At 39.2% G+C, this 12,305-nt stretch overlaps 1 protein-coding gene and 1 long non-coding RNA gene across 3 annotated transcripts in view; one reads left to right on the top strand and one right to left on the bottom strand.

Moving 5' to 3' along the window:
• The window catches only part of LOC308700356, a 209,854-nt gene that overhangs the window by 93,360 nt on the left and 104,189 nt on the right, over window positions 1–12,305 (bottom strand). The window lies entirely within an intron of this gene.
• Window positions 9,712–11,660, top strand: LOC308705092 (extracellular superoxide dismutase [Cu-Zn]-like). 2 transcript variants are annotated; one of them, XM_081389929.1, is made up of 2 exons: window positions 9,712–9,905; window positions 10,872–11,660. In XM_081389929.1, exon 2 carries the CDS (start codon window positions 10,887–10,889, stop codon window positions 11,538–11,540), a length of 654 nt encoding a protein of 217 aa, XP_081246055.1. In that variant the 5' UTR covers window positions 9,712–9,905; window positions 10,872–10,886; the 3' UTR covers window positions 11,541–11,660. The 2 variants fall into 2 exon arrangements, with proteins under 2 accessions (XP_081246055.1, XP_081246056.1); XM_081389930.1 differs by having other exon boundaries at window positions 9,774–9,910; window positions 10,872–11,655.

Genomic DNA, 12,305 nt, shown 5'->3' with positions numbered 1-12,305 from the left:
GCTTGTGGATAAAAATGTTTGGATATAAAATAAAGAAATTAACAACATATTCAAGAGATGACAATTTTGGGGTTTTCGTAATAAAAATAAATAATATCGTTAAGGATAAAACGGTGGGTCGCATTAGTAGGGTTAAATATAAGAACTTTATCAACCCTAAATATATTTACAAAATAAATGGGCAGCAGTTTCTTCAAAAAGACCACAAAATGAGCAAGTTTAATCAATATCAAGATATTTACAGATAGATTAATTAAACGTATCGTTCAAATCTTTTAAGTTGTTGCGCGCGTGATAATGCGTCGTAGGTCACATGATAATGTCAACATGGCAGATGTCTGGTTCGCATTCATACTCAACGAGATCTGGCTATAAAGTACCTACTCTTTTAGCGCTAGTTAAGTAAGTACTCATTGAAATTAAGTACCTACTCATTGAGTATGCGGTTTCGGACGCAGCCCAAGTGAAACAGCTCTGCGTTACCTCACAAGTTTAATTCACCAAATAAACTGACTTGTTAACCCTTTTCCACCAAGGCAGTGCTGGTGCTGGTTCAGAGCTAGAGCCTAGTTTCAAATGCGTTCTTTGTTTTTCGACACCCAGAGCACCAGCTCTGAACCAGGAAAAGTGGTTCTTAAGTAGCACCAAAACATTGCTGGTCTAGAAGTAAGAACCGCTTGCGTCAGGGCCTGGGGACGGGGTTACCGTGACCAACAAGACGAACAGAAACTTGTGACCGCCATTTCTCAAATAGCAGCTAATCGAGCTAATAACAGCTTGATTGTAATCTCCGTCTATGCAAGTTATGGTCGAGCTGCACGAACACGTTGGATTCGCCGTGTTTGGATGCCGATGTACAGTAGGTTCGCAAAGCCATGAGTCAAGTCAAGTCAAGTCATCTTCATTTATATAGCGCTTTTAACAATGTAGATTGTCTCAAAGCAGCTTTACAGAGATAAGCGTATAATTTAAGGTAACAGAGATTGTTTCGGCTTTACAGCAGAGTTAAGTTATTTCCATCTAAAGTTAGTTTTAATTGATTTGGTTCCGTTGCAATGATCATTTGTTATTAAATTAGGGGCCGCTAAGACGACACCATTCTCTCTACACAGACTTTAAACGCGAACCTGTGAGAAACGCTGATGGCGGTCACATGCGCATTTAGAATGGGTTCTATAGTTATGTGCGTTAGAATATACGCAGGTTTGGAATTCCCTACAAGCCAAGCCTAAACAAAATACTTGTCTTTCCTTATAAATTTGATAAGGAATTTTATTTTATTTGTTGCTTTGGGGTAGGACCGCAAGACGAATTTTCCCGACAACGCCTTATCTGTAGAGTGGTAGTGGGATCCTCCATAGGGAGAGACTAGTTGGCACTTCAGCACTGCGTTGTCATCGGTCCAGGTGAAGGTCCTTCGTCAGATCTGGATACGGCCTGGATCCGGCAGGCTGCAGGAAAAACCTTGGGATAAACACAGACACTAAAATTAGCGTAGATGTCATTCTTCTCGTGATGTAACGAGTACATCAGGATTTTTGGGAAGTGTTCCCGGTTCCGGCTGACCTAATCTATGCAGCATAGCATTAAATTATAGAAGTCTATAATGTATTATGTGAAAGCTAGGTCAAAGAGATGTGTCTTTAATCTGGCTTTGAACTGACAGAGTGTGTCTGCTTCCCGGACAATGGTAGGAAGACTGTTCCAGAGTTTTGGTGCTAAATAGGAGAAGGATCTACCGCCAGCAGTCGATTTTGATATTCTAGGTATAATCAACTGGCCGGAATTTTGAGATCGTAATAGACGTGACGGACTATAATGCGTTAAGAGCTCGCTCAAGTACTGCGGAGCTAAACCATTCAGTGCTTTGTAAGTAATCAGCAATATTTTAAAATTTATGCGATGTTTAATAGGGAGCCAGTGCAGTTTTGACAGAACCGGGCTAATATGGTCATACTTCCTGGTTCTGGTAAGAACTCGAGCTGCTGCGTTTTGGACCAGCTGTAGTTTGTTTATTAAGCGTGCAGGGCAACCACCCAGTAGAGCATTACAATAATCTAGCCTTGAGGTCATGAACGCATGAACTAATTGTTCCGCATTTGTCAATGAGAGCATATGACGTAATTTAGATATATTTTTAAGATGGAAAAATGCAGTTTTACAGATACTAGACACGTGACTTTCAAATGAAAGATTGGTATCAAAGAGCACACCCAGGTTCCTAACCGACGACGAAGACTTAACAGAGCAGCCATCAAGTGTTAGACAGTATTCTAGATTATTACGTGAGGAAGTTTTTTGTCCAATAATTAGAAACTCTGTTTTTTCAGAATTTAGAAGTAGGAAATTACAAGTCATCCAATTTTTTATATCCGCTATGCATTCCGTTAATTTTGTGAATTGATAAGTTTCGTTAGGTTTTGAAGAAATATAGAGCTGAGTATCGTCAGCATAACAGTGAAAGCTAATTCCATGTTTCCTAATGATATCTCCTAAGGGTAGCATGTACAGAGTGAACAGCAACGGTCCTAGTACTGAGCCTTGTGGTACGCCATACTTAACCTGTGATCGATGAGACATCTCATCATTTACTGCTACAAACTGATAACGGTCAGATAAGTATGATTTAAACCATGCTAGTGCATTTCCTGTAATGCCAACATAATGTTCTAATCTATTTAAAAGAACGTTGTGGTCGATGGTGTCAAATGCAGCGCTAAGATCGAGTAACACTAATAGAGAGATACAACCACGATCGGATGATAAGAGCAAATCATTTGTGACTCTAACGAGAGCTGTTTCGGTACTATGGTACGGTCTAAATCCGGACTGGAAATCCTCGCAGATATCATTTCTTTCAAGAAAGGAACACAGTTGTGAGGATACTGCCTTTTCTAATATCTTTGACAGAAAAGGTAGATTCGAGATCGGCCTGTAATTGACTAATTCTGAAGGATCAAGTTGCGTTTTTTTAACAAGCGGTTTAATCAAAGCCAGCTTAAAGTTTTTTGGTACGTATCCTAGAGACAAAGACGAATTAATGATATTAAGAAGAGGATCTATGACCTCTGGAAGTATTTCTTTCAGTAGCTTAGTCGGTATAGGGTCTAACATACATGTTGTAGATTTAGATGATTTAATGAGTTTAGTAAATTCTTCCTCTCCTATAGCAACGAATGAATCAAATTTTTCCTCAGGGAGACTACAATGCACTGCCTGATGCGATACTGTAGTAGACGGTTGCATAGTTATAATTTTGTCCCTGATATTATCAATCTTATAAGTGAAGAAGTTCATAAAGTCATTACTGCTGTGTTGCTTGGAAACTTCGGTGCTTGAAGCTTTATTTTTCGTTAGTTTAGCCACCGTTTCAAATAAATTCCTAGGATTATGTTTATTTTCTTCTAATAGGGTTGAAAAATAAGCAGATCTAGCAGCTTTTAAAGCCTCTCTGTAAGTAATTGAGCTCTCTTTCCATGAAATGCGAAATACCTCTAGTTTTGTTTTCTTCCAGTTGCGCTCCATTTTTCTGGCTGCTCTCTTAAGGGCCCGAGTGTGCTCGTTGTACCACGGCGTTGGACTATTTTCTTTAATCTTCTTTAAGCGCAACGGAGCAACTGTGTCTAAAGTGCTGGAAAAGAGAGAGTTAAACGTTTCTGTTGTAATATCTAGTTCTTCTAAGCTATCTGAGATGCTGAGATGATGAAACTGATTAGGAAGATTATTAATAAAGCAATCTTTAGTAGCAGAAGTGATAGGTCTCACATATTTGAAACACGGAGTCGGCTTTGCAGCCTTGGCTAAATGCAAATTACACGAGACTAGATAATGATCTGAGATGTCATCGCTCTGCTGCAGAATTTCCTGTATACAGTAGCCAGCACAAATCTCAAACGTGATTTATCGTTTACACTATATATTTTTACATTAAGCACCAATGCTTCAAAAGAATTATATTTAAAACTTGATTTCTTAGTGGTTTTGAAACTATTACTATAGATTACAGCAACACCACCCCCTTTGCGTTTCAGACGAGGCTCATGTTTATAACAGTAATCTTGCGGGGTTGATTCATTTAAAGTAATGTAATCGTTTGGTTTTAGCCAGGTTTCTGTCAAACACAGCACATCTAGGTTATTATCTGAAATCATATCATTAACAATGAGTGCTTTTGAAGTAAGCGATCGAATATTCAGCAACCCAAGCTTTAGCATTTGCTCATCTGTATTATAGCTGTTTTTTATTTGTTGAACATCAATTAAATTTTTAACCTTAGTTGGGTTTAAACGTTTTTTGGATTTCCAAATTCGGGGAACAGACACAGTCTCTATATGATGATATCTAGGTGAAAGAGGCTCTATGTGATGGGATTTATCTGACCTTGGTGACGCGAGGCCGCTAGCAGACAGTCGGTTAAGCCAGTCTGTCTGCTTCCTGACCTGAGCCCCAGATTGTCATGTTTGAGCTCTAAGACTATGAGCCATATTACTAGAGAGAAGAGCAGCACCATCCCAGGAGGGATGAATACCATCTCTTTTCAACAGGTCAGGTTTGCCCCAAAAACTTTTCCAATTGTCTATGAATTCTATATTATTAAGCGGACACCACTTAGACAGCCAACCGTTAAGCGAACACAATCTACTAACTATCTCATCACTCCTGCGAACAGGAAGGGGGCCAGAGCAAATTACAGTCCTTGACATCGTACTTGCAAGTTCACACACCTCTTTAATATTAATTTTGGTGATCTCCGACTGGCGGAGTCGAACATCATTAGTGCCGACATGAATAATGATCTTAGAGAATTTACGATTAGCATTAGCCAGCACTTTTAAATTTGCTTTGATGTCAGGCGCTCTGGCTCCCGGCAAACATGTGACTATGGTGGTTGGTGTCTCTATTTTCACGTTCCGTGTAATAGAATCGCCAATAACTAGGGCACAATCATTCTCAGTGGGTGTTTCACTGAGCGGGGCAAATCGATTTGTTATGGTAATCGGAACGGAAGAGTGGTTTTTAGATCCGCGACTAGAGCGATCCCTCACTGTCACCCATTTGCCCGGCTGCACGGGCTCTACTTCAGCCAGAACCGACTCATGTAAAGTGTGCACTATTCTATGCGCATCCAAAACATCTAAAGCACTAGCACTCTTACTATCCTCAATTAAAGTTTGGATGCGTGTTTCTAATTCTGAAATCTTCTCTGTCAACCTAACTGTCTCCTTACATTTATCACATATAAATCCTATATTGTCGACAGAGAAGCCTATACTAAACATGTGACATGAAGTGCAAGTGACAATAACAGGACAAGACATTACTCACCGTGTTTGTTGAGTGATTCTTACTCACCTGAGCTTTTTATGAACTCAAAGGCGCGGACGCGCGAGAGAAAAATAAATAAATAAAATAGCTGAGCGCACGGGTGGCGCGTTAACAGGCTAGCGAATTACTAGCGTTTTGTGCTAGTAGTACTAATAACAAAAGCTAGCGATGTCAGGTTAATCTGAGATGTTGGGTAAAATGTAGTAGTATAAACAACTAGAAATGGTAGTAAAATGATGGTTCAAAACAAAGAAATATATGGCTAAGACGGAGCTTATCGCACCGAATCAAACAAACACACTCACAGCAGGCAGCGAGGCAGACAGGAGCAATCGATCAGACAGGCAATCGATCAGACAGTGATCGATTGAGTATCAATAGTAATAGCGGCACGGACCAATCGGAGCTGCGGGAGTGTTTGGAGAGCATACGAGTCCTTGTGCTTTTGGATTGCTTTCGCCGTGCTTTGATGTCATGAGCCGATCGGTCTGCGAGAAGCCGAACCATCTCGAACAAGCCTGGTGTGTTTGTGTTTGGCGCTGCCACGCTAGCATTGCTGGGCAACATGAGATGTATACAGTGACCTTGTGTTTGGCAAACCGGATCTTAGAGAGCTCGTCAGACGAACCAACTCCGGACTGGCAATACTGTAGCTCTGGCTCTGAACTGGCACCTGGTTCATGCTGGTGGAAAAGGGGTATTTGTGAGTATTAATTCAGCACTTGCGGGTAGATCAGTAGAATGAAATGTCCTTATTCCTTTATATCCGCAGGACTCGCATGTGGCTCTGATATCTGTCTCTCATTGGCAATGACGACAAGTTCCATAATTCCGCTTATGCGTCATCAACCTACACCTTTGTTATTGTAAGAGGTTAGCAAGCCTGGTTAGTACCTGGATGGGAGACCTCCTGAGAAAACCAGGTTGCTGCTGGAAGAGGTGTTAGTGAGGCCAGCTGGGGGTGCTCACCCGTGGTCTATGTGGGTCCTAGCGCCCCAGTGTAGTGATCGGGACACTATACTGTCAAAGAGCACCATCCTTCCAATGAGACGTTAAACCGAGGTCCTGACTCTCTGTGGTCATTAAAAGTCCAAGGATGTCCTTCGAAAAAGAGTAGGGGTGTAACCCCGGCATCCTGGCCAAATTTGCCCCTTGGCCTCTGTCCATCACGGCCTCCTAATCATCCCCATATACTGATTGGCTTCATCACTGTCTCCTCTCCACCATTAAGCTGGTGTGTGGTGGGCGTTCTGGCCCAATATGGATGCTGCACATTGGTGGTGGTTGAGGATATCCCCCCTTCCATGTAAAGCGCTTTGAGTACCCAGAAAAGCGCTATATAAATGTAACGAATTATTATTATTATTATTATTAAAATGTAGATGCAGAATATAACACTTTAAAATATGGACACAATTTAAGTTCATCTACAGTGTTTAGAGAAAACAGACAGAAAAAAAGTTTTACAATATGGTTACCATTTAAAATGTTCCTCTTATTGAATTTTTGTTAGCCTATTTGTTGTTGCATGTGTTGTAGTCCCATTTGTAATATGTTGTAGAGTTCATTAAGATATCTGATATTCAACTTTCATAAAATTTCATGTCAACACAACATGTTCTAGTTGTTTTGAACTTTACACATGCATTGAGTGAACTGATGAGTATTACTCATCATTGCCCATCTATGTGCTTTTGGGTCTGTTAAATATGCTGTGGTATATGTTTGTGTGATGTGTTAATAAATCATGTGTTTTTAAGATCCAGGATCATTTTTGATAAATTAGGGATGGGTCACATTAACTGAAAAGAAATTTGTCTGGAGTGCATGATCTCAAAATGTTTATTGGTATATACCTTGCACATATCAACTGTATTCAAAATGAAATATTAAAGTCGGACCTTAAAGTTAACAAAAGTAATAAAAAGAAATAAACATCTAGGTACTGTATCTATCTAAATAACAAGTAGGGATGTCCCGATCCGATCACGTGATCGGAAATCGGGCCCGATCACGTGTTTTCAGACTCGATCGGAATCGGACGTTACCTCCCGATCAGGACTCGGATATATATGTATATATATTCTCATTATTTTTTAACACATCTATAGTTATGCGGTGGCACAGAGTTACGCCGGTTTCACACTGCACGCGTTAGCAGAGTGTAAGCAGCGCAGGAGCAGTTCATAAGGTGAGCAGGGGCAGGACACGCGCGTTTTGCTTTCACACTGGCAGCTTTTGTCACGCGCGGCTGAACCGCAGGTTGTGTAGGGCAGGTTACAGACAGAGTAGGCCTACTCTATAATGGATAAGTTGGCATTGCTTTTTTCTTTTTCAGATACATTTAAGAGAAAAGACTTGTCAAGAAGCTTATTTTATTAATAATTTCATATAACTTTTTGTTCATCTTTGTTTTTATTGTTATGGCAACAAGTTTGTTTTTGGACATTTGTTTTCTTTTTAAATTGCTGTTGGTCATTTGATTGACTGTTTAAAACACAATAGATATCATCAATGCACTTTTTGGATAAAACTGCGGTGTATTTTGGCCATGATCAATGTATTGTCACTTTAATTCAGCAAAAGCGGCGCAGCAAAAATAAACTCGGCGCCGAAACGATCGCGGCACTGCTGCTCTGCTCTACTACGCACTGCCGTGCTGCGTCTCGCGCGGTGTGAATGCTCTAAAGCCTGGTTTAATCTGTTAACATGAGCGGCGAAAAAAAATACGCACTGCACGCTCTGCTAACAGTGCAGTGTGAAACCGGGTAAGAGTTAGGAGTGCAGTTCCTAAAAGCACATTACTGGCTTTGCAAACACTGTAGCACTTTTATTTTTTATTTTTTATTTGTTCACATGCCTGCCGGGTATTTTAAGTTGAGGTGCTATTTGTTTATATATTAGACTTTTTTATATTTACTGTTGCACTAAAGTCCAAAAGTGAAGAATTTATTTATTACTTGATTGTTCAAGCTACCTCACAGAAGTGCTCTGTTTGTTAACAGAGTTGTTGAATGTTAAAATAAGGTGAATTAAATAAAAAATAAGGAACATCCTGGATCTGTTTTTTCGCTCTTCTTTATTCTTTTTTTTATGTATTAAGTATCGGATCGGGAATCGGTATCGGCAGATACTCAAAATCAAATGACTCGGACTCAGGCTCGAGGGCAAAAAAACCTGATCGGGACATCCCTAATAACAAGTGTCCCACCTTACCTGCATTCAATCTACTAAAAGGGGATTTTAACATCGATGCCATAGAAGAATCATTCCCTCAGAAATTTGTACTTCTGCCTTCAAAGACAAGTACAGTTTTTCAGTACTTTTAACAACTTTCCTAAACTCTTAATGCACCAACACACCTACTACACACAATTGGCAAAACAGTTTATTTCATGCTCAAAATCACACACTGTAAACCAAACTCCAACACTAATTTTCTAAATACAATAATACACTATGCCTACCAGAACACTGCAAACATGTCTCCAAATCAAATCATTTTTCAAAACACTAACATAGTAACATAGCTGTCCAACAGGAAGATTTAGTCAATCATAGCACAATGTCATAAAAACACTAACATCAGATGGAATTACAGAAACTGCATTATTGTATACGTGTCAGGTCTGCCCTTATACAACAGACAGTATATTGTATTGATCATAGATTGTGTTTTGCACTGCAGTTTCTTTTGAAGCCTCTCTACATTTTTGTTTTGTTGGGTTTACTGTAGGTCTTTTGCTGCAGAAATTCAATAAAAAAAGACCCATCTCAGAGTGCTTTATAGAATGTACGGTTACAGTATACCATATGGTCATGCGATTGAAAGAAACTTAACACCTGAGTGTGTTTCCTAGATGGGAATCAGCTGTGATTTATATTATTGCATAATTGTTTCTCAGTAACAATAGGATAAAATACAGGGGATATATTTGGGTTTCAATTCACAATATAAACAGCTGTTTACCTTGACTTTAGCCTGTAAGGTTCAGAACATGGTGTTATCTGTTCTGACACACATTGTTTAAAGCATCGGTAAATTTGGCAGTACAAATCCATTGTTTTGGTCTTGTTTGAGCTTGTGTGTAAAAGAAGTTCAAGCATTTTAAATTTGTGTTAATTGTATGCATTTTGTGTTAAAGCAACGAGAAATGTGTTAATAGTATAGGTTACATAGACGGATGTAGTGCTAACTAACCGTGTTAAGAGTTTTGGAAAATTGTTAAAAGTATTGAAAAATCTGTCATAGCAATCGTAAAAAAAAACTATAGCAGTACTTCTTTTAATAAACACAAAACACTGGAGAACACATTGTGCAATGCAAGACAAAGAACTGAATAAACTGAGTGCTATATATAAACAGGCAAACAAAGGGAGCTAAATGAAACACAGGTGAACTTAATGAGTGACTAACAGACTATCATGGTTAACTTGTAGCTCAACATGAGTTCCTATAAGAGCAACCAAAAGGAACATTCTCTCAACCCCAGGTCAGGACTGCACACGGATTAAGTGTTGTAGTATTTTTGTGACTGCAATATTCAGGCTCCACACGGATTGAGGACAACTTTTCAGCTGTACGGTAGTGCACCTTTGCTGTTTTAGGCTGGTTTTGTTTTTGTTTTCTCCATTCCATTTTCTCCATCAACTGACTTGATTTAGTACAACTAAAAAAAGTTTAAGCAAAAGTATAGATATTGTCTTTTATTTTACCTGTCCTTGTGAAAAATATCAGAATCAGGAAATCTTAACTTTATATTTAATATTGAATAACATGAAGGCTACAACAGATCAAATTAAGTGTACTTTAAAGCTCAACAAAAAGATTGTCAAAACATAATGTACTTTAAAGTAAAACTCTTAGTTTGGCATTATTTTCTTTTTTTTTAAGAGTACATGTACTTAATGTCACTCCTGCCAGCAGAAGCCCTATCATGGCCACCAGAGGGCACTTCTCCCTAGACCTTTTCCATTTCCATGAACCTTTGCCTGGACTCATTTTAGTGTGATTACATCCACCTGTATGTCATTGGTTTGTATCATAGGAACTTTGGCTGGCAGGTGTGACGCTTATGAAAGTGTGTGTGTGTACACTTAAGTGGCTTTTTATAATTCATCCGTGTTATCTGCAAGTTTTATTTATTATTATTATTATTATTATTATTATTTATTATTATTATTATTAGTGTAATTTAAAGATACTACAGGTACACATCCAATACCAATAAGCTAATTTTTTATTTTATTATTTTCACAAGGCTACATAGCAATTCAAAAATTAGTTTTCTAGACAGCAACATGGTGTCGGCCCACATCTGGTACACCTGGATTACACACGGCCCAGATGTGGGCCGGGTCTGGTTGCTGTCTGGGTTCTTTTATGGTTTTTCCATTGCAAACTAATCTGGTTGTGCTATGCAACTTGTGTACCTAATGCAACTTCCATTCTCAAAGCTCCCTGCAACAAAGCTTTGACCTTTTATCAAAAATATTACTTTCTTAAACCAATGGCATGATTTCACTGAATCCACTTTTCATTGTAGGCTTTAAAGATCAACATGGAGAAAATCATCCTAATATTCCCTCTGATATTGCTGGTGCTGCATATACAACGAGGAGAGTTCCACAAGGAGGAGTGTTTGCCTGCCGAAGCTCCACAGCCGGAAGTCGTGGAGTTCGACAACATCATCTATGCCACTTGTGAAGTAACTCCCAGCCCCAATTTGCCACGTAACCAGCCAAAGATCTTTGGGCAAATCCTCTTCAAGCAGGTCTTCCCCAATGGAGATTTAGAAGTGAAAATCAACCTCCGTGGTTTGCCTGCCATCGATCGTCAAGAGCGTGCCATGCACATCCATCAGTATGGAGACCTCAGTCAAGGCAGCATCACTGTTGGTCCTCATTATAATCCAAACGGCGTTGACCACCCTCATCATCCTGGAGACCTGGGCAACTTTGCTTCTGAGAAAGGAGTTATAAGGCAGTTCCTGACGCTTCCAGATGCCAAGCTCTTTGGGCCTTATTCCATTCTGGGACGTGCGGTGGCGGTTCATGAGAAGGAGGATGATCTGGGAATGGGTTCAGATGAGGAGAGTAAACTCAGTGGGAATGCTGGACCGATAATTGCTCTCGGTGTGATTGGTATTACTACTCCAAGTCTGTGGCAGAAGACTGAAGTGCCCCCCAAGAAACCATGTGGAGGAAGGCACTGAGAGTCAAAGATGAGGGAGTCTGATATGGTGGAAGGGCAGATTCAAATGGGATAATCACGATTTTCCTTGTGTATTCTTTGTATGTGTCCTACATTAAAGTATATTTCAGAACCTGAACATTCCCATGTTTTTTTTTCTTGGTCTTTTCAGAGGCTTTTTGGCCAAAGCTTCCAATAGTAAATGCACTTTTAAAAATAAATGTAGGGTGAATGCAGGCAAAGTGGGCCGTTTAGTTTGATTTACTGTGCTCAATGGGTTAACACTTTCAGAGCATGACAATGGCCTTTAATTAAAGATACACTATTTCTTTAAATAATACAATGGTTTAGGTTGATGCAATGTGACATTGGAGGGTGTGGCTAGATCTCAAGGGAGGACACCTTTATTGTTCAAGGTAGACATAACCTCTGACATAAGATTTTATTTTTGAAATTATAAGGTTTCTCACTAAATGTCAACAAATGGGTATATTATTCTGACAGTTTGTTAGTACAGTTAACAGGGAATCAAAATGCAAAAAAATGTCTAGGTTTTCTTGTAAGGTGTTTAAAGCTAGAATATTTAAGATTTTTGTAATAAAATAACCAAAAATCACTTGCAAAGTGTGATATATTTCCTGCAGTTGTGTACTTCCAGTATCCCAAAAGTTCCCAAAGATTCTTAATTTCAGAGAAATTCCCATTTTAAATCAAAGCTGCAAGCAGCATTTATCAGGGTTCAAGCATTTAAGGCCTTTAAGCACAAATGCATAAAAAGACATTAAGT

This window comes from Scardinius erythrophthalmus, assembly GCF_964197995.2.
Source record: "Scardinius erythrophthalmus genome assembly, chromosome: 1".
NCBI lineage: Eukaryota > Metazoa > Chordata > Actinopteri > Cypriniformes > Leuciscidae > Scardinius > Scardinius erythrophthalmus.
The sequence above is the reverse complement of the archived record's forward strand: the minus strand, read 5'-3'. Positions and strand labels throughout refer to the sequence as shown.

Coding starts and splice junctions, on each gene's coding strand:
- LOC308705092 (XM_081389929.1), top strand. CDS start 10,887: ATGGAGAAAATCATCCTAATATTCCCTCTGATATTGCTGGTGCTGCAT.